Consider the following 18753-nt stretch of genomic DNA (forward strand, 5'->3'; position numbering starts at 1 on the left):
TGGTTTTTAAAACCTGGCTCTTGCTGTCTCAAACGTGCTGAGTCCTGCCACAGGCTGGCACCAGGCTGCCGCCAGGGTGTGGGCGTAAACTGCCAGCCAGGCAGTCCCTGAGGAACAGCCTTGCAGGGGTGCCAACTAAGAGGATGACAAAGGGGCACGCAGGGCTCTGGGAACAGAGTGGACAGCGTGGGGGGTGGGGGCCGCGTGAGGCTGAGTGCAGTGGGGGGGGGGGGTCAGTGAAGTGGGGGGCAGGCGTCCAGGAAACGAAACCCCCGGGGCCCAGCCCCCCAGCAGACACAGTCCGGCTGGGAGCAGCTCCCAGCATGCCTCTCTCTGTCCCATCGCAATGACCACAGAAGGTCCCAACCACTGGGCTCCCTGCTGCTGGCCCCCCACCACGCGCCCTGGCCCCCAACTCAGCAGACGGCAGCAGAGGGCCAAGCAAGGGCAGGGACTGGCGCCTCCCACTCAGGCCAGGGCTCTTGCGTGGCAGCAGAGGGACAGAGGTGTGGCGACAGGCTGTGGCAAGGTGAGTGGACATGACGGATGACACTGAAGCTGAAACATTTATTTGACGGCCTGAGATCACTCCTGCACCCAGCAGGGGCTGCCCTTGGACTTTCAAAACACATGGCCTGGAGTCGACTCTTCGCTCCAAAGCTGTGCACCCTGCTGACGGCCAGGAAGGAAGCCTCCCTCTGAACCACAGTGTCTGGAGGGCGAGGCAGCCAGTGCAGTGCCCAGGCCCTGCAGTGCCACCAAGGCCGCCTGGCCCTGCAGGGAGCCACACACAGCCCTGGTCCTCCTGCCGCCCAGCACGTCCCCCAGTCAAGTCTCAGAAGGCCCAGCCGCCCTGCCTGCACACCTCGGAGGTCAGGAGAGGGAGAAGCTTCCCTGCATCAGTCAAGCGGGATGGAGGGTCACCCTGGGACCCCAGATGCTGGTGTGGATGGCCACAGCCTCCAGAAGCGGGCAGGCTGGGGGCCCCGCTGGCTTCCGAGGAGACATCAGGCCTCACCCACCGCGACACCATTCGTTTCAGGGACCGCGTGGTGCCCCCACCTGCCCAGATTCCTGGGCAAGCGGGAAGGTGAGCCTGGCCTGACCCCCACCGGTGGCTTCCCTTCCCTGCGAGTCCCTGGTTTCCGGCCACAGGGCTGGAGAGCAGCCTTTATTCTGCTGGTTGGCCTGCCTTCTGAACGAAGTGTGCTCTGCTGAGCTTTCCACTCAGGTTCAGGGAAGTCCCAGGCCATGGACGTCTGCCCTGCTGTCACCCCCAAGACGCACAGGGGGCACGCCGCTGCGGCGCCTCTACCGGAAGAGCCGGTACGCCCGGGGCAGGCGCCCGTCCCTGCTGGCCAGCGCCGTCTGCACATGCTCGTAGGTGGGCAGCTCGCTCAGGTCCCCCAGCGCGGCCACAGCGGGCTTCCCGCGGAGCATCTTGGAGGCGACCCTCTTGATGTCCTCCGGCTTCACGTCACCTGGCACAGGAGCAGAGGTGTCAGGGCCACCCCGCACCCTGCCGCAGCCCAGCCCTCTCCACACTGGTGGCAGCCCTGAACAGACGGCGGGGGTGCGGGGGGGGGCGGGGGGGAGTCCCCCGCCATCACCCCCCACCTGCCGGGAGCGGTGCTAGGGACTGCAGAGTGTCCAAGTGCAGCCAAGAGTGGGCTGCAACGGGTCAGGGCGAGGTCTCAGTGAGCGGGCAAGGGTCAGTTTCAGACACACAAGGATGTGCTCATTCCCAGGAAGTTAGTAATAACCAAGGGAAAAAACAGACCTCATCTGATTCACCTATACAACTCCACAGGAGAGGAAAAGCTACCCCCTCAGGGCTGCATGGACAGTGAATGGGGTTGGAACCAGGGGGCTGAGGAGCCGTACACATAGCCCAGCCTCAGAGGAGGGACTGACACCCCAGGAACTGGTTTCCTACAGAAGATGAGGCCTTGGGGAGGTCAGAACTGTGGTTCTCAAGCGCCAAGGGGCCTCTCCGAGGGAAGAAAGAGTTCACGCACACGTGGGGCAAGCGTGGTTCCCAGCAGGCCTCCACACCCAGGAGACACTTCACCCTAGTGAGGCACCTCCACAAGGCGGCAGGCGAACCCTGCCGGGGTTGCAGACCCAGAGCAATCTGCAGAAGCTGAGAGTCACAGGCAGATGAAGCTTAGGGCATGCCTGGACGTCCAAGCAGGGAGACCGCCAACGCCTGGTACAGAGCCGCCGTGGGGGCTGCTGCCCCTCCACGTGCAGCGGGCTCTGGCCACACGCTCTACCCAAGTCCCTGCTGAACGTGTTAAACCTGGAGGGGCTGCGAGGCCCATGTGTAAGGGGGCAAAAAGCTGGGGCGGCATGAGTAAGGCGCTGAGCTGGCGCTGGCAGGGCTGGGAAGCACACCGGGCGAAGGGCAAGGCAGGGCACGAGCCCGTGGGGCCCCACCTGGGAACCCTACTCACGGATGAGTGCGCACAGCTCGTGGGGCAGCTTCCTGGAACGGGTGGCCAGCACCTGCCTCCCCACGTCCTCAAAGATGACGGGCCGGGCCTCCAGGTTCATCATGAGCATGGACATGAGCTGTGTCTTGGCCCGCTCCAGCTCCACCTGCGGGGGCACGTGGCTCAGTCCTCGCACCCCACCACCCGGCCCCTGGCATGCAGCCCAGGCAGCAGAGGCTGACAGATGTGTCCTGAGGAAGGGTCTTCGCTTACCCTGGGCTGAATAAGGGAGGAAACCCCCCTGGGCCCAGGCTTTCGCCCAAGTCACCGTCAAGTACCACCGTGCTTTATCCTTGGGGCTTTCTGGGTCTAACAGGACCCTGGCCACATTCCAAACAGGCCTAAGTTCCGCCTCCCCGGAGCGCTTGTGTTTAAAGTTTGCCGTGTGACACAAGCAGGAGAAACCTCAAACCTCCCCCCAAAGGGGGCCGCACATGGCAATCACAAGGAAGACAAATCGGATGTCGGCTCCAGGGCCTCCCCCAAGCCCAGGAGCAAGGCCCAGGCAGCAGAGCTCATGTTACCAGCTCTGCACCTGGGGCCTCTGCGACCAAGTTGGAAGTGTAAGACTTTTCACTTTTGCAACTTCAGGCAAATACTTTTTGTCTCAAATTGGCTTCGCCTGAGAGAAAAACACCATACTATTTTTCTGGGAGAATGCTAACGAAGTCAAATGTAAACTTTCAAACGTGTTTTTATTGTTAAGACCATGCTTCTTTTTCTTATTAGGGAAGAAATATCTGGTAACTGCATAGTCTGCAGATGGGCCGTGCAGAAAGCAGCTCTAGAGGCGAAGCACTAGCCCGGAGGAGACGGCGCACGCGCCGGGCTCTCTGCTGCTGGTGCCTGTGGGTGTGTGTGAGCATGGGCCACGTGACCGTGTATATAGAACCTGCTCATTTGTGCCAGCTCTGGTCCAGGAAAAAACAAGACTTCTAAACGTGTATGGCATAAAAAACAAACAAGGAAACAAAACTTAAACCAGAGCCAGAAAAGGTGAGACAAACAGCCCGGGTGGCTGGCTTGTTCTGTGGGGCGCTTCTCCGGTTCCTCCGCAGGTGGCTGAGGCGCCACGGGGCAGGCCCAGGAGGCCGGGCTCGGGGCTCCTCAGCAGGGACACCAGCGATGACGGGCCCCCCGCCTGCGGGCAGCACTGTCCCGGCTGAGCCGCTGCTGGGGTGGGCATGGAGCACAGGCCTGCTGCTGGCCGCCCCCATGCCGCACTCTCCACCAGCCAGCACCGCGGATGTACTCACCACGTCCACAGTCCCAGCCATTAAGACAAACTCTCTTGTGATGATTTCCACCATCTCTCGAACCTGCATGAGAGCGGGAAACACAAGCGTGCCAGCTGAGCCCCGTGGCCTGAGGCCTGGTCCCCGGGGGAGAGCGGCACTCCCTCACCTGTCTGGGGTCGGCGCTGGCATGGATGCACAGCAGGCCCGTGTCCTCGTAGCTGTGGTGGTAGGAGGTCGCGTTGTACATCCAGTGGTGCCTGCGAGGGACACAGGAGAGGCGTCACAGCCCCAAAGTGGGCTCAGCTGGGCTGGGGCCCCAACACAACTGGACGCAGCACGCCCAACCTACCTGTTGAGCACGTTGAGGTAGAGCCTGGTGAACATGCCCTTGCCGGGCCCACCGGCCGAGAAGGAGCCACCCCCGCCCATCATCATGTTCAAAACCGCAAAAGGGATGAAGTCCCCTTCCTGTGGGGACACGGGGGGGAGGGGGGATGAAGTCCCCTTCCCGTGGGGACACTGGGGTGGGGGGGGGGGGTCAGTGGAGGGAGGTGAAGGCCTCCTGTGAGGACACAGGGAGGGGAGTCAGTGGAGGGAATGAAATCCCCCTCTTGCAGGGACATGGGGGGGTCAGTGGAGGGAGGTGAAGGGCCCTCCTGTGAGGACATGGGGGGTAGGGGGAATGAAGTCCCCCTCCTGCAGGGACATGGAGGGGGGCTCATGAGGGGGAGGTGACGTTCCCCTCCTGTGGGAGGCTGGAGCAGCGCTCAGCAGGGCAATGCCCACCCCAGACCCCTGGCCAGTGGGACGCACCAGGAAGGAGCAGCTCTCCAGGCCAATCATGATGTGCGTGAGCTCAGGGAATGGGGCGGGGCCCAGGCTGACGTTGGACATGTCTCTCTCCAGCTGCAACCAAGCAGAATGGGCGTGCGCTCTGAGGGACGGGCCACTGGGCCTTGGCGCTCCTCAGGCCAAGGGGTCTCTGAGCAGGCCTACAGAAGTCACGCATGAACATCGGGAGGCCCTGGAGAGGCAAGAGCCACTCAAGCCTCTGGCTCTGGGCCAACTCAGCTCTAAGCAGGATTTGCGTTAAGGTGAAGCTGTGACAACACCATCAACTCAAACACCCACAGGATAAACGTAAGATAGCACCTAAAGAGAAGTCCAAAAAAGCATGCGCAGCCCGAGGTCATGGCGTTACCTTGACGATGCCCCCAGTGTACTGAGCCACTGATCTGTCCACGTGCACGGCTGCCCCAGTGCCCCAGGCAGGGCAGGTCCCCAGGAGGTACTTCCGGGCGCACTCGACCAGCTGCGTGTGCTCCACCCCTACCCCGGCCAGCACCATGCGGTCAGGGGTGTAGTAGCTCCTCAGGTAAGAGTGCAGCACCTCCCGGTTGATCTTTCCGATGTTCTCCACGGGGCAGAAACGGTGGAGGCCCACCGTGTTTTCCCTGTACGCGGCCTTGGCACAGGAAGCGAGAGGAGCACACATGACAAGGAGAAGGCGGCCAGGCTCCCACGAGAGCGCTGGCCCGTGGGACCCCCACCAGACGGGACAGCCTGCCGGCTGCTTGGTTCAGCTGCTGTTTGGCGGAGCAGCTTTGTGTGTTTACAAAAATAGTAAAATCTGCCTCTCCAGAGTGAGAACTCATAAGAAACGTAAAAGGCACATCCCAGAGCTCTCACTGCTCTGAGGACTGGAAAGTTTACAACGGGCACAACTGACACACTGAGAAATCCCAGACGTCCCCAGAGGTGGCCCCGGGGCCGTCCCGCGCCCCCGCACCTCGTGAATCATCTCGGTGAGGAGCGGCTCCGGGTCGGGCCGCATGTTGAGGTCCTCCAGCTCAAACTGCACAGCCATGCGCGTCATCTCAATTTCCTCGTCTGCAAAGAACCAAATCGAGGCTCAGGAGCCACCTGGAGCCTGAATCCCTGAACAGGCCATGTCGCTGACCCATGGGCGCTGGCAGTCTCCTCTGCCTTCCCCTGGGACAGTCCTGAGGGACGTATGTGCGAGTCGGGGGGACAGGGCCCACGCTGCAGACAGACTGGAGAACTGGGCACGCTCCGGCACGAGGCAACCACATGGACCTGCTCTGAGGCGCGACCTCCTCCAGAGAGGCACGCAGGTCCCCAACCGTCCACCCAGACATGTGCACAGACCAACGTCGGGGGGCCGTTTCCTCAGGCCACTTGAACAAATGCCAGAGGACTGTGAATGTGGTCCTGTAGCCTGGGACCCCCGCTCCCCCGCACCGCCCCAAGGCCAGGCTGCTGTGAAACACCGCAGCCAGCCCAGTCTGGCCCTGCTCCTGGCAGGGAGCTCAAATCCTGCCGTTCTTAAGGCTGTGGGAGACAGGCACGGAGACTCCTGGTAGCACACCATTCAGTATATAAACGCCACCCCAGAGGCTTTTCTGAAATGAAAGGGCCTTTCCACTGCAGATGCCACAGAGCAGAGAGAGGTGTGTCACGCACCCAGCATCAAGCACACTTCCAACTGTGAGCGTGTCCCTGTGCCAGCCATCCCTGGTCGGGCAGCCCAAGGCTCCAAGGACACCGTGCCCCTCCCCAGGGCAGGACGCCGGCACAACTCCAGGCACCCCACCCCCAGGGACCCCTCAAGCAACCAGAGCGCACACCTGTCAGCCTGGGGTGCAGGACCACATCTGCCAGCAAGCCCACCACGGTGTCCAGGCCCTTAGAATCAGCAGACACAGCATACATGGTGGTGTCTCTGAAAAAACCAACAAAACCAATCCTGGGGGCACTGAGGTCACGACAGGCGTTCGCGGGGTGGGGTGGGGGTAACGCCACTCTGCATCCAGGCTCAGCCCACACCTGGTGCTGCTCCCTTCCGTCGTACAGCACGAACCCTCGGCAGGCAGGGTCCACACCTGCACGCAGGCTAAGCGCTGGAGTGGAAGACACTGTCCAGCCAACGAGCGGGGCTCTGAGCGGTTGTCGCCAGCACAGGCCCCTCCACAGCTGTTCCTGCCCCCGTGCTGCTTGTCTGCTGCGTGGCCGGTCCGTGGGGTGCACACCTGGCCTCAGACAGCAGCGCTGCGATGGGACAGGCGCACCGAGTCGCCTCGGAAAGGGAAGCATGGGAGCTGAAAGCCAGAGCCACGAGTGTGGGCGGAGTGGCGGCCAGGCAGGAGGCCACAGAGCACAGCGGCCACAGGAGAGGGGCGAGGAGGCCACAGAGCACAGTGGCCAGGCAGGAGGCCACAGAGCACAGCAGCCAGGAGAGGAGCGAGCCCTGGAGCAGAGGCGGCCCCGGGGCCTCTGCAGGGAAGGGGCCGTCCTGAGCAGGGCCGCGAGAGAGGGCCAGACGGGGAGCGGGGAGTGGGTGGGCTGCGTGGGAGCAGGACTCAGGCCCGCCTGATCAGAAGGGGACCTGGGGACACGGAGGAAGAGGCTCTAGATGACACCGCAGGCAGAGTCTGACTTCACTCACAGGCAGCTGGGAATCACCAGCTTCTCAGCAGACTTCTTTTTGAACACGTGAACACAGAGACCACGCTAACTCTAATCCTTGTCATTTCACTATGTAGCATTCAGATGGAAATAACCAACCACTTAAACAAGTATGGCCTGGGGCTTCCCTGGGGTCCCTGCCTTAGGATCCTGCACTTCCACTGCAGGGGGCACAAGCCCGACCCGGGTCAGGGAACTGATAATGAGATTCCAAACGCCGCACGACGGGCCCCGCCCCCAAAGCGTGATCTTTGCTCATCTCATATTGCCCTGAACAGAGCTTTCTGAACACGCTCTACACTGGACAGACGCCACCTGTCTGGCCGCCACACCCCTAGCTGTCTGTGAACCCCCCTCCCAAACAGACCCCTGCCTCTTCAGGCAGAGCCTCTGCGATTGCTACTCTCCGGGTCTGAGCCGCTGTCTCCCATCATTCCACCTGGCAAACTCCCTCAAGAACCAGGCCGAACGTCAAGTCACTTTCCTGACTCCAGACCAAGTTAGAGGCTCATCCTCCACGCTCCCACCACACCCTGGGTCCCTGGCTCTGAGGTCCATCACCCATGGGGCCACCCTCTGCCTGCTCTGTGAGCCCCGTGGAGACCCCCTGTGCTCAGCCGGCAGCCCATCTCCAATGACCGGGAAACGGCCTCCTGGAGACCCTGTGGCCCTCAAAGTTTGTCCACTCTTCCAATTCGCCACCAGCTCTCTGCCTGGACCAGAGCTTGCTTCTCATCATTCGGCTCCACAGCCTCTTTGAGGGAGGGGTTCAGGGGACTGTGAGCAAGGAGGAGAGCTGTAGCGCCACGTGCTGCGAGGGGAATCTGTGTGTGAAGCCGGCATACCTTGATGTCTGGCAATCACAGATACCCCCATGCTTCTCCAAGGTAAGCAGAATTTCATCTTTGCTGCCAAATCGATCAGTAGACTAGAAAAATAAGAGAACCTAAATAAGCATTCCAAAACAACCTCCAAAATACAATTTTTAAGAAAATACTTTACTTTTGCTTTCAAAACACATTAAGTCAACTTTCTTTTCTTAACTCAAATACCTTTAATTAATATCAACTTAGCAACTTAATCACTTATGGAAACTTCCATTCTAAAAGAGGAAACCTGGATAGGTTCTTCCCAAGCATAGACTCAAAATGACCAACTGGACACTGACCGAAAATGCCAATTTTTCCAAAAAGTGAGCAATTCCACTAAGATATTTCGCTTCGTATCTTGATCCAGAGTTAATAAGAACTGGTGATAAAAAGAAAATTGATAGATTAAACAAAATGTTCAAGAGAAAACACTTAAGACAAACCTTTTAAAAGTGTGAATAGGACTAAACAGCCAAATTTAAACACGTGAGAGTGAGGAGCAAGCACACTGTCTTGACTCTGAACACTTCACAGCTGTATACATGCGTCAGTGTTTACAGAACTGTCCGTGTTATGCTCGCTGTAGAAAACTTTTAGAGTAACAGAAAAGTAGAAAGGGGGGGGAAAACCCACCACCGAGACAGCCACTGTTCATTCTCCAGCTACTAAATTTTCAGATGCTATAATATGCTTTTTCACTTAGGGTACAGTTCACTAACTATGCCCTAATTACAACTAAGTCAATTGAGGTGTGTGCATTTTGTAACAAACAGGAACACCCACAACGTTACCAACAGTACTTACTTCCTACTGTACAGAATTGTCCAAACTTATTCTGGGATGCCACACGGAGTCCATTGTCCAGTGTGGTCACTTTGGTTTCGAACTTTTCTTGTCCGTCAACTGAAGCAAAAACAGGCTTGGGTACTCCGGGCAAGGGGGAAGAGAGGGGGATGCTGGGGTAGGCACCACCACTGCTGAACCGTCTGTATGCAGGGTCTCCAAACCTGAAACAGAGAAGGCGGTCCAGGCATGAGAAAAATGAGATGATGCGGACTTCCCTGGCAGTACAGTGGCTGCGACCCGGCACGTGCACGGCCAGGGCCCACACTCAATATCTGCTTGGGGAACTGACATCCTGCAAGATGCCTGGAACGACCAGAAAACAAAAAAAAAGAGAGAGAGAACAGCGTAAACCGTGGTGGCCACCAAGGTGCAGCTGTGCTTTCCAGGCATCAGGAGAGTCTGCGTCTCTTTATGGAGAGGACTTCTACCCCGTCCTAGGGAGAGGGCAGCGGGGTGACCAAGAGCACCACGCAGGCGACAAACTCTGGCTGAGCCGAGGCACTGGGGGCAAGCTGGTGCTGTGTCTATGAAACAGTAGTAACAGCCCCTCGGGGTGGCGGCTGTGTGGGTTAAGCCAATTTCTACTCACAGAGCACTTGACCAAGCTCTGCCCTTCGACAGCCCCCCTGGAGCCTAAATGGAAGCCACGCCTCTTTACCAGGTCCCAAAGGCTTTGTATGGTCTGACCCCTGACTCACTCTCCAAACTCATCTCCTAACCCAGGGAGCCCGGCCACACCAGGTGCACCCACTGGCCCGCTGTTCACTCTCAACACGCTGGGCTCATCACTCCCACAGCTGGGCCTGCCTTCTTCACCCGCACTGCTCACAGCGCTGGCCCTTCTCTCATTCCCCACCTCTCCTGGCTTAAACGTCACCTCCTTGGAGGCTGCTCTTCATTCTTCCTGAAGTTGTCTCCTGTTTCCTACCGCTGAACTGCGGCTTCAAAGCTGATACTCTAGGTGCGCGATTGTCTGAACCCACCGCCTGGTTTCTGTCATCACAGCACCCGGCTCCCACGCAACTCCTGTACACAGCGAGAAGGCAAAACCCCACCTGTCGCCTAAACGCAAGTGCCCGTGTGGGAAAGGCCCGAGGTCCAGAGGAAGCGCACAGCACCGCGGCCAAGGGCACGGCTCTGGCCACCACGGAACCCTGGCTCCGCGGGCTCGGCCTCACAAGGGGACACGCGGCCGGAAGGGGCCCGAGGCGGCGATGACACGTGACCTCGGACAAGCCCCCCCGACCGCCCGGGAGAAGCGGGAGGGAGAGGAGAGACGGATGAAGCTCGGGGCCGGAGCCCGGGGCGCCAGACGAGGAAGCCCCCCCGTCGCCTCGGGGACGGGGCCGGGGTCCCGCACCCCCAGCCCGCTGACCGGCCGCCGCGCCACGGCATGGGGAAGCCAGAGGCGGGGCGTCCAGAAGGGCTCGGGCTGCCCCGGCCCCCGGCCGGCCCCCGGCCCGCCCTCGGCTCACCTCGGCCGCGAGCGGCCCCACGAGCCCGCGCCCCGCAGCAGCCGCGTCGCCGCCAGCACCATGGCCGCCATCTCGTGGCACCGCCCACCGCTTCTGTCGTCACTTCTTGCTCCGCCCCCGGCGCCCCGCCCCCCCGGCGTCCGCTCGCGGCGCTCGGCCTCGCGCTTCCGGTGCGCGGAGCGGAAGCAGCGGCCGGAGGCTCGGAGCGGCGGCCGAGCGGCGGGCGACGGAGGCGGGCGACTCGGGCCGCGGCCGGGACGGAGCCGGGGCCATGGAGCCGCCGCTGCCGGGCTGAAGAGGGCCGGCGCCGCGCAGCCCGCGGCGATGGCGGGCTACGCGCGCCCCCCGGGCGTCACCCCGCTGTCCCGGGCCCGGAGCCTCGTCATTCCGGACGGTGAGCGGGCCGGGGGCGGGCGGGCGGCCGCGACCCAGCGGCCGCGCTGAGGTCCAGGTGAGGCGGGCGCGCGGGTGAAGAGTCGCTCTTGTTGTTATTACAGCTCCCGCGTTCTATGAGCGCCGGTCTTGTCTCCCCCAGCTAGACTGTGAGCGCCCCCCAGCCAGGGACCTGGAGTCCCACTTCTTCGGCTTTCGGCCGACGTTTATGTGCTATATGCCCAGTCCGGTGCTAGCTTCCGTGGGAGACACAGGTGAGAGACGAGCTTCAGGGACCCCGCCCTCCCCGGGGCCGGCGCTGCTTGCGGTACCGCGCGGTAGCGCAGCTCACCCCCGGCGTCGCGATGACCACTAACCCCACCGGGTGCTGGGCGCTGGGAGTCCCGCCGCCTGGAGCTCACAGTCAGACAGTGGAGAACCCCCCGCCCCCGCCCCCGCCAGACAGTTCCAGTAGACCGCAGTAAATGTTGGCTTAGAGGTAGGCCCAGGGTGAGCACAGAAAACCCTGTCTTTCTTCCTAATCTTTCAGCAGACCAGGCTTAAACCATTCTCTGGTCCCCTGCAGCTGGGCGGAAGCCAGCTCTAGTTCCTCCGAATTCTCCCCAGGTGGCTAACACTGCTTGGCCTTCAGGGTATTCTGGGGCGTTCAGGCGGTTCTGTAGGGGTCTGAGAGCCATTGACCACCCACAAGGGCGTTCAGGAGGTACCACAAGATGCCTGCCCTACTGGGCGTCAAACCCATCGGGAGGTTTTTCAGAATCACAGATGCCGAGGCCCATGGCAGCAGCCCATGTGCAGAGGCAGGAGCCCATGGGCGAGAGCTTTAAACGTCCTCCAGGCTGTGAGAGACCACTGCACTAGAGACCCCGTGTCAGAGAGAGCTGGGGTCACAGAGCACTCGTGTGGTCACAGTGGGGTGATGGTGTCTCTCTGCAGATTTTGGCAGTGGAAAGGGGAAGTGTGCTAAGCAAGGTCCACCAGGAGCTCAGAACACACGCTTTGGAGGTAGAGTAGTTCGGTAATCCTTTGTTTTTCTCTCCATCCACGTCTCCACGTGCCAGGCGCGTGCCCAGGGCTGGGGCTGTAGATCTGACAGCGTATAACTAGTCTACCTGGAGCCCAGAAGAGCCAGTGGGAGTGGAGCCGCGCAGATCTGATCTTCACCGTCAGGGGGGAGGGAAGGAGGGAAGTCACGCCCGAGGGGTCTGAAGAGACGGGGGTGGAGCTGAAGTCACGGGAGCCAACTTCACACAGGACTAGCAACTGGGCTGGGCGTCGTCAGTGGGCTGAAAGGGCTGCGGGGTGGCTGCCTGGGTCGCCAAGGAGTCGGGAGAGAAGGGAAAGCTGAGGTGAGGCGGGAAGAGGCTGGCGGCGGAGCAGTGACTTGACATCTGCCGGCCCCGCTGCAGGCTGCTCCTGGAGCCTCTGGCCGGGAGGGGACCCATGGGCGCCTTCGCACTCCCCAGGTGGAGCCCGATGGCAACAAGGTGCAGGGGGCGCGGGGCTGGAAGGAGGGTCTCGGGCGCCCGAGTCGGTCCATCCTGTCAGGCAGCTAGTCGTCTCCCGGCATCACCGGGGTCTGGGGAAGGACGTGAGCATTCCCGATGTAGGTGGGGCCGCGTTCAGGTGAGAGCAGTGAATAGGAGCTCCCTCTGAGGGCTTTCCGGAGGCTTTTTGCCTGAGTGACACCTGGTATCTTTCAGATGATAAACTCGGAGACCTCGAAGCGGCGAATCCATTCTCCTTTAAAGAGTTCCTGAAGACCAAGAACCTGAGCCTGTCGAAGGAGGACGCCGACAGCAGGGTTTACTTGAAGGTAAACCCAAGGCCGCGTCTGCAGCGACCCTAGAAACCCTCCAGACATCTCTCCTGACGCGCACGGGGTGAAGGGCGAAGCGAGCAGCTGATGTACCCCGAGGAGCCGCAGCGTGGGGTTCAAGGCCACTCCTTGCACTCTGTGCCAGCAGCAGACGTCTGGGAGGGACGGCCTGCAGCGGCCCCAGCCTGAGCATTGCTTCCCCACCTTCTCTAGGAAGCCACGAGGCACTCGCTGGGACTCGACTGCACCTCCCCAGCTTCCCAGACTGTGGGCTATGGCCTGGAATATCAGCAGCCATTTTTCGAAGACCCGACGGGGGCTGGCGACCTCCTGGACGAGGAGGAAGACGAGGAGGATGGGTGGAACGGGGCCTACTTACCGTCCACCGTGGAGCAGACGCACTCCTCCAGGGTGGCCGCCAGCACGTCACCCTGCAGCACATACGTCTCCTTTTTCTCCAACCCGTCGGAGCTGGTGGGGCCCGAGTCTCTGCCCCCATGGACGCTGAGCGACTCCGACTCTCGCATCTCCCCGACGGGGAGCCCCAGCGCTGACTTCACAGCCCACGGAGAGAGTCTGGGGGACAGGCACCTTCGGACGCTGCAGATAAGTTACGAAGCAGTAAGTGAGGGGGGGGGTTGCGTCGGCACCCCACCCTGGTCACTGCTCGTGCCTGAGCAACATTCTTGGAGGATGCCGGAGCCCCCAGCGTCCTCCACGGCCTGGGGTTTGGGCTCCAAGGATGAAAGTCTGTGCTGCTGCAGCTGCGGCAGCGTCCCCGTGCTGACCATGTAGGCGCCTGGAAAGTCCCAAGGAGGAGCGGCAGAGGACTGCCGGGGGGCCAGCCTCTGGCGTAAACAGAGGCAGGGGGAAGCCCTCAGAGTGCTGCCTCTCGGAAAACGGTCCACTCCAGGCAGCGGCTGGGGACAGCTTGCCTGGTGAAAAGATTATAGTTGTTTAGAAAGAGTTATTCTGAGTAAAAGAGGAGTCTGACAGGTTCTAAAAAGCAGCCACTTCTGTTCTCTTTTTCTCTGCATGGACTATAGAGCGATCCTCTGGAATGGTTTTGCTTATGAAGAAGTTCCAGGGCCAAACTGTGAAAATGAAGACTCCTTTTGAGTGAGACTCTGAGTTTCTAATAAGGATTTTCTTTTTCTGCAGCTGAAAGATGAGAATTCTAAGCTGAGAAGAAAGCTGACTGAGGTTCAGAGCTTCTCTGAAACTCAAACAGAAATGTATGTAAGCTTTTAGATAGGCTCGCAATTCAGCCACGTCCCGACCCTCAGAAACCACTGTGAAAGCGATAATGAAGTATCAGAGTTGGACGGAGCCCGGGTTTTATTGCATTAAATCCTCAGTGTCAGATACGTTTCTTATGTTCTGTGTTAAAGTTTATTTGAAAACTTTAGAGCAAAACCAGCCCCACGTGATAGCGGAGTGGTGGGGCTGTCGGCAAGCCGCCCCCACCACCCTGGGCGCCCCAACCGTGGGCTGACTCGTGTCTAGCTCCAAGGCTGTGCTTCTGCAGGTGCATTCTGTGCCCTCGGGCTCCGGTGGTTTTTATCTGATCAATCCAGTTAAAACTTCTGGTACTCTTGTGTCCTTAGAATTAGTCGCAGGAGTTACTGATAACCCAGGCTTTTTCCTTAACAAGGGTGAGGACACTTGAGCGGAAGTTGGAAGCGAAAGTGATCAAGGAGGAGAGTGACTACCGTGACCTGGAGTCGGTGGTGCAGCAGGTGGAACGGAATCTGGAGCTCATGACTGTGAGCAGACGGGGCCCTTGTCGGCAGGGGGAGAGCTGGGCGGGCCTGCCCGGCCAGGCTTCACGAAGCATTGGGTGTGCCACTCCTGTGGGGAGCCCAGGCCGGGGGCCGTGAGCAAGGGTCCCTCACTATGGGCTGCCCAGCCATTGGGTGGGCCCGCCAGGTGACGGGGAGGGACAGGAATGGAGGGGACATGTGCTGTGTCCAAGCTGCCGTGTCAGTGATGGCTTTTCCTTTCTCTCTTGGTCGGGGGAAATCACAGAAGCGTGCAGTGAAGGCAGAAAACCACGTTCTGAAACTGAGACAGGAGGTCAGCTTGCTCCAGGTAACCAGCAAGAGGGCCTCACCGGTTCGCGTGTGAGCGAAAGAGCCTTTCCTCCCCCACCCTCCCCTCCAGTTCCCTCCCAACAACACAAAGCACCCGAATCAGGACAGTATGAGCTGCCTTCTCAGGGCCTCCTGGTCGAGCCCCACACGGGGCTGGGGATGGGTCCCAGCACCCCAGGTGGTGGCGAGGTGCCAGCATGGCGAGAGGTCATGTCCCTCAGGAGCCCCCCAGCACAGGGCGCCTTGTCGTGGGGGACAGATGGGGTGTCCTCTGGTCGCACTACCTCGGGCGTGGTGCTTGGTTTCAGTCGGACAGCCTCTTGGCAGCTTTCCTGTTCAGTCAGGAAAGTCGTAACGTCTCCCCCCCCCGCAGGCCCAGGTCTCTAACTTCAAGCGTGAGAACGAAGCCCTGCGGTCAGGCCAGGGCGCCAGCCTGACGGTGGTGAAGCAGAACACGGACGTGGCCCTGCACAACCTCCGTGTGGTCATGAACAATGCGCACGCCTCCATCAAGTGAGTGCGGGGCCTTCGCCGCTGTTGGAGCTGCAGGCTGGGGGGCGGGGCTTGTGACCCTGTTCACGCCAGGGTCATGGGAGGCAGCCTGGGCCAGCAGCCCCTCCCTGTCCGTGTGGAGATAACTGGCAACCACTCTCACCTGGGAGGCTCGAGGGTTAGCGGCAGGCAGGTCTTAACCGCCTGCGAGACGTCTGCCAGGATTTGGGGTGAAACAGGAGATGGTACTGTCTCTCTTGTGAAAACACGTAAACTTGAACAAGGCTCCCGGGAGGCATCCTTGGCCGGCGTCCTCTGTCTCCCTGGGTTGAGCTCGGCAGGCAGTGGTGTCCAGCCACCACCGCGGACAGTGGCGCCCATCACTTTTAAGTTGAACACATAGTGTCTGCAGAGTAAATCTGATACTGATCAAACTGCAGCTTTTGCTCGAGACCTCCTTTGCTTTAACGCTCTGGGTTTCTTGTGTTTTTTTGTTTGGGGGTTTATGGGGAGTATATTTTGTGGGCGGGGGTGGGGTCAGGATGCACCACGCAGCTTTCAGGTTCTTAGCTCTCCAGCCAGAGCTCAAACCCGTGCTCCCTGCAGTGAAAGCGTGAAGCCCTAACCACCGGGAAACCAGGGAAGTCCCAGGGCTTCTGCTCCTGCCCCGGAGCGACCGTGTTAATAGAAACCCTCTGTCACCTCTGGGCTTCCGTTTCAGGCAGCTGGTTTCTGGAGCTGAAACGTTGAATCTGGTTGCTGAAATCCTTAAATCTATAGACAGAATTTCTGAGATCAAAGGCCAAGGGGAGGAGCCGTGAGATCTGCGAAGGCGCTTCCAGCTCCCAGCTCTGTTCACATCCTGAAGCCACTTCCCGACGGATCCCGAGCTGCCGCGGCGTCTCCGTGTGCAGCCTCCGCCCACAGTAAAGCTTTATCCCGAGACACTACCTTCGTGACCGCGGCAGTGTTACTAGCCACACACGGGGGCCGTACCTGCACTCCTGTGTAGCCTTTCTAGGCGAGTTCCACACCGCTTCATAGACGCTGGTCGTCTGTTCGAAGGCAGTTCTATAAAAGCAGTGATCTTTTTTGAGTTAGTAAACGAAAGCAGCGGTTTTGCAGTCAGTGTCTCCCGTCGTCATTCCAGGGCTCTAGGTGTAAGAGGAGTTCCGTTGGTCGACTTTGCTTTTGTCAGTAGAGACACATTATACCAGCCGTAAAGTGCCTGCTTGCCTTGGACAGGGACGTGTGCCTTCCTGCCCTCGCTCCGTGTGCCCTGGCTTGCCGTCTGCTCCCTCTGCTTCTGGCAGGGGAGGGCTCTTGCGGTTGGTGGTCTGAGCACAGACGCCCTGTGTGGTGGTCACTCTTGTCCCCCTAGGGACCGAGGTCAGCACAGGCATTCCACAGTGGGACACCATCTAAGCGCATCTCTTCACCGGCCTTCAGACTTGGGAACTCTTTGGCTGGAGGGTTTGATAGGCGTTTCCAGTGGCATCTTGGGCAGCGGCGTGGGCAGAGTCCCCGGGTCAGCATGAGGGCTCCCACGGTGCCTTCCAGCGCCTTCCTACCGGAAGGGAGCTGAACATACACTAGATGCCCTTTCGGCTGTTTTCCTGTGGGTGTTATTTGTTTTTAAATCAATGGCCTTTTCTCTTCGTGTTCAAATCAACAGTTTTCTTATTTAATAAACTCTTAAGTCATATGCAGTGTCCCTTTTTTCCCTAATTGAGCCTGCTCTTTCTGTTTGAGAATCACACTGTTACCCTTGTTCTAACAGGTGGTTTGTGCTGGTAATGCAGCTTGTGGGGTCAGGGTTTGCCCACAACTGCTGCGGGCCCTGGCCACAGTGACCGGGCACTGTGGACGGCTGTAGTGATAGCAGGGTTCTGTGTCTCGAGTGGGACACACGAGTGCAGCGTTGGAGCGTTTGCTGTCACTTCGGTGGATTTTCAAGATGTTCACATTGCTAGGCCCTCTGATCTTAGTTCAGAAGTCTACGGGCTTCTGGCCCTAAGATACAGGGCCCCCTCTGGCCTCCTCTGACCTATATCTTACCCCCACCCACCACCTCCTGCTCCGGCCTATTGGTGAAAAGTGGGCTCCCAGATCAGTTTTCAGAGCAGACTTGAGACCTGGTAGCCTAGCAGGAGAGTGTTAAGAGTGAGGGTCTCTTCCGTGGGTACATGTCATGGCATGGGTGGCCCTATGCACAGCCCTGCATAGAGGGCACCAGATCACCATCTTTGAGTTCCCTTCACCCACCAGCTCACAGGCCGGGCTGGCTGGGCAAGAGGCAGGGCGGCTTGAAGTGTTCCACGGTAAAAGAAAAAACACTTCAGGCGACAGTGCGCCCTGGCTTGACTGCTGACCAGGCGTCTCTGCCTGTGGATCTGAACTCCGTGGGGCTCTGGTCCTGGGCCATCACCAGGTGCTGGGTGAGCTGGAGATGGACCAACAGCTCTGCGGCCCCATTGCTGACTCACTGGAAGGGCACAGGCTCCCACCCGTCCCGGGACCCTGGCCGCGGGGAGGCAAATCCCAAAGAAAGGCAACGCCAAAGAATGCTCAAACTACTGCACAATTGCACTCATCTCACACGCTAGTAAAATAATGCTCAAAATTCTCCAAGCCAGGCTTCAGCAATACATGCACCATGAACTTGCAGAAGTTCAAGCTGGTTCTAGAAAAGGCAGAGGAACCAGAGGTCAAATTGCCAACATCTGCTGGGTCATGGAAAAAGCAAGAGAGTTCCAGAAAAAAATCTATGTCAAAGCCTTTGACTGTGTGGATCACAATAAACTGTGGAAAATTCTGAGAGAGATGGGAATACCAGACCACCTGACCTGCCTCTTGAGAAACCTATATGCAGGTCAGGAAGCAACAGTTAGAACTGGACATGGAACAACAGACTGGTTCCAAATAGGAAAAGGAGTACGTCAAGGCTGTATATTGTCACCCTGCTTATTTAGCTTATATGCAGAGTACATCATGAGAAATGCTGGGCTGGAAGAAGCCCAAGCTGGAATCAAGATTGCCAGGAGAAATATCAATAACCTCAGATATGCAGATGACACCTCCCTTATGGCAGAAAGTGAAGAGGAGCTAAAAAGCCTCTTGATGAAAGTGAAAGAGGAGAGTGAAAAAGTTGGCTTAAAGCTCAACATTCAGAAAATGAAGATCATGGCATCTGGTCCCATCACTTCATGGGAAATAGATGGGGAAACAGTGGAAACAGTGTCAGACTTTTATTTGGGGGGTTCCAAAAATCACTGCAGATGGTGACTGCAGCCATGAAATGAAAAGATGCTCACTCCTTGGAAGGAAAGTTATGACCAATCTAGACAACATATTAAAAAGCAGAGACATTACTGTGTCAAAAAGTTCTGTCTAGTCAAGGCTATGGGTTTTCCAGTGGTCATGTATGGATGTGAGAGTTGGACTGTGAAGAAAGCTGAGTGCCAAAGAATTGATGCCTTGAACTGTGGTGTTGGAGAAGACTCTTGAGAGTCCCTTGGACTGCAAGGAGATCCAACCAGTCCATCCT

At 59.0% G+C, this 18753-nt stretch overlaps 2 protein-coding genes across 5 annotated transcripts; one reads left to right on the forward strand and one right to left on the reverse strand.

The window, feature by feature from the left end:
• Window positions 1-559: 559 nt before the first annotated feature.
• PMPCA (peptidase, mitochondrial processing subunit alpha) lies at window positions 560-10480 on the reverse strand. Its single transcript, XM_068970840.1, has 13 exons — window positions 10410-10480; window positions 8893-9095; window positions 8388-8467; window positions 8065-8147; window positions 6382-6476; window positions 5523-5623; window positions 4935-5198; window positions 4547-4639; window positions 4083-4201; window positions 3900-3990; window positions 3752-3814; window positions 2457-2601; window positions 560-1481 (listed from the first exon to the last, which is right to left on the reverse strand). Exons 1-13 carry the CDS (start codon window positions 10478-10480, stop codon window positions 1312-1314), a joined length of 1578 nt encoding a protein of 525 aa, XP_068826941.1. The 3' UTR covers window positions 560-1311.
• Window positions 10481-10715: 235 nt separating this feature from the next.
• On the forward strand, window positions 10716-16854 carry ENTR1 (endosome associated trafficking regulator 1). Of its 4 annotated transcripts, none has more exons than XM_068970561.1 (9): window positions 10716-10803; window positions 11739-11807; window positions 12506-12618; window positions 12835-13242; window positions 13783-13856; window positions 14276-14387; window positions 14650-14712; window positions 15088-15227; window positions 15928-16854. In XM_068970561.1, exons 1-9 carry the CDS (start codon window positions 10734-10736, stop codon window positions 16025-16027), a joined length of 1149 nt encoding a protein of 382 aa, XP_068826662.1. In that variant the 5' UTR covers window positions 10716-10733; the 3' UTR covers window positions 16028-16854. The 4 variants fall into 4 exon arrangements, with proteins under 4 accessions (XP_068826662.1, XP_068826677.1, XP_068826668.1 ...); XM_068970576.1 differs by having other exon boundaries at window positions 15987-16854; XM_068970550.1 differs by lacking the exon at window positions 11739-11807 and adding an exon at window positions 10907-11056 and having other exon boundaries at window positions 10734-10803.
• The last annotated feature ends 1899 nt before the right edge of the window (window positions 16855-18753 follow it).

The sequence above is a fragment of the Capricornis sumatraensis genome, chromosome 1 (genome assembly GCF_032405125.1).
Source record: "Capricornis sumatraensis isolate serow.1 chromosome 1, serow.2, whole genome shotgun sequence".
NCBI classification, from domain to species: domain Eukaryota; kingdom Metazoa; phylum Chordata; class Mammalia; order Artiodactyla; family Bovidae; genus Capricornis; species Capricornis sumatraensis.

What these genes read in the sequence shown, in the direction of transcription:
- PMPCA (XM_068970840.1), bottom strand. Translation starts at nt 10,480, where the DNA reads ATGGCGGCCATGGTGCTGGCGGCGACGCGGCTGCTGCGGGGCGCGGGC. An exon ending in TGGGGCCGCTCGCGGCCGAG is followed by an intron (nt 9,096 to 10,409) that starts GTGAGCCGAGGG and finishes TCTCTGTTTCAG; the next exon opens with GTTTGGAGACCCTGCATACA. An exon ending in CCAGCGCCGACCCCAGACAG is followed by an intron (nt 3,815 to 3,899) that starts GTGAGGGAGTGC and finishes GCTCTCATGCAG; the next exon opens with GTTCGAGAGATGGTGGAAAT.
- ENTR1 (XM_068970550.1), top strand. Translation starts at nt 10,734, where the DNA reads ATGGCGGGCTACGCGCGCCCCCCGGGCGTCACCCCGCTGTCCCGGGCC. An exon ending in TCTGAAACTCAAACAGAAAT is followed by an intron (nt 13,857 to 14,275) that starts GTATGTAAGCTT and finishes TTCCTTAACAAG; the next exon opens with GGTGAGGACACTTGAGCGGA. An exon ending in AGGAGGTCAGCTTGCTCCAG is followed by an intron (nt 14,713 to 15,087) that starts GTAACCAGCAAG and finishes CCCCCCCCGCAG; the next exon opens with GCCCAGGTCTCTAACTTCAA.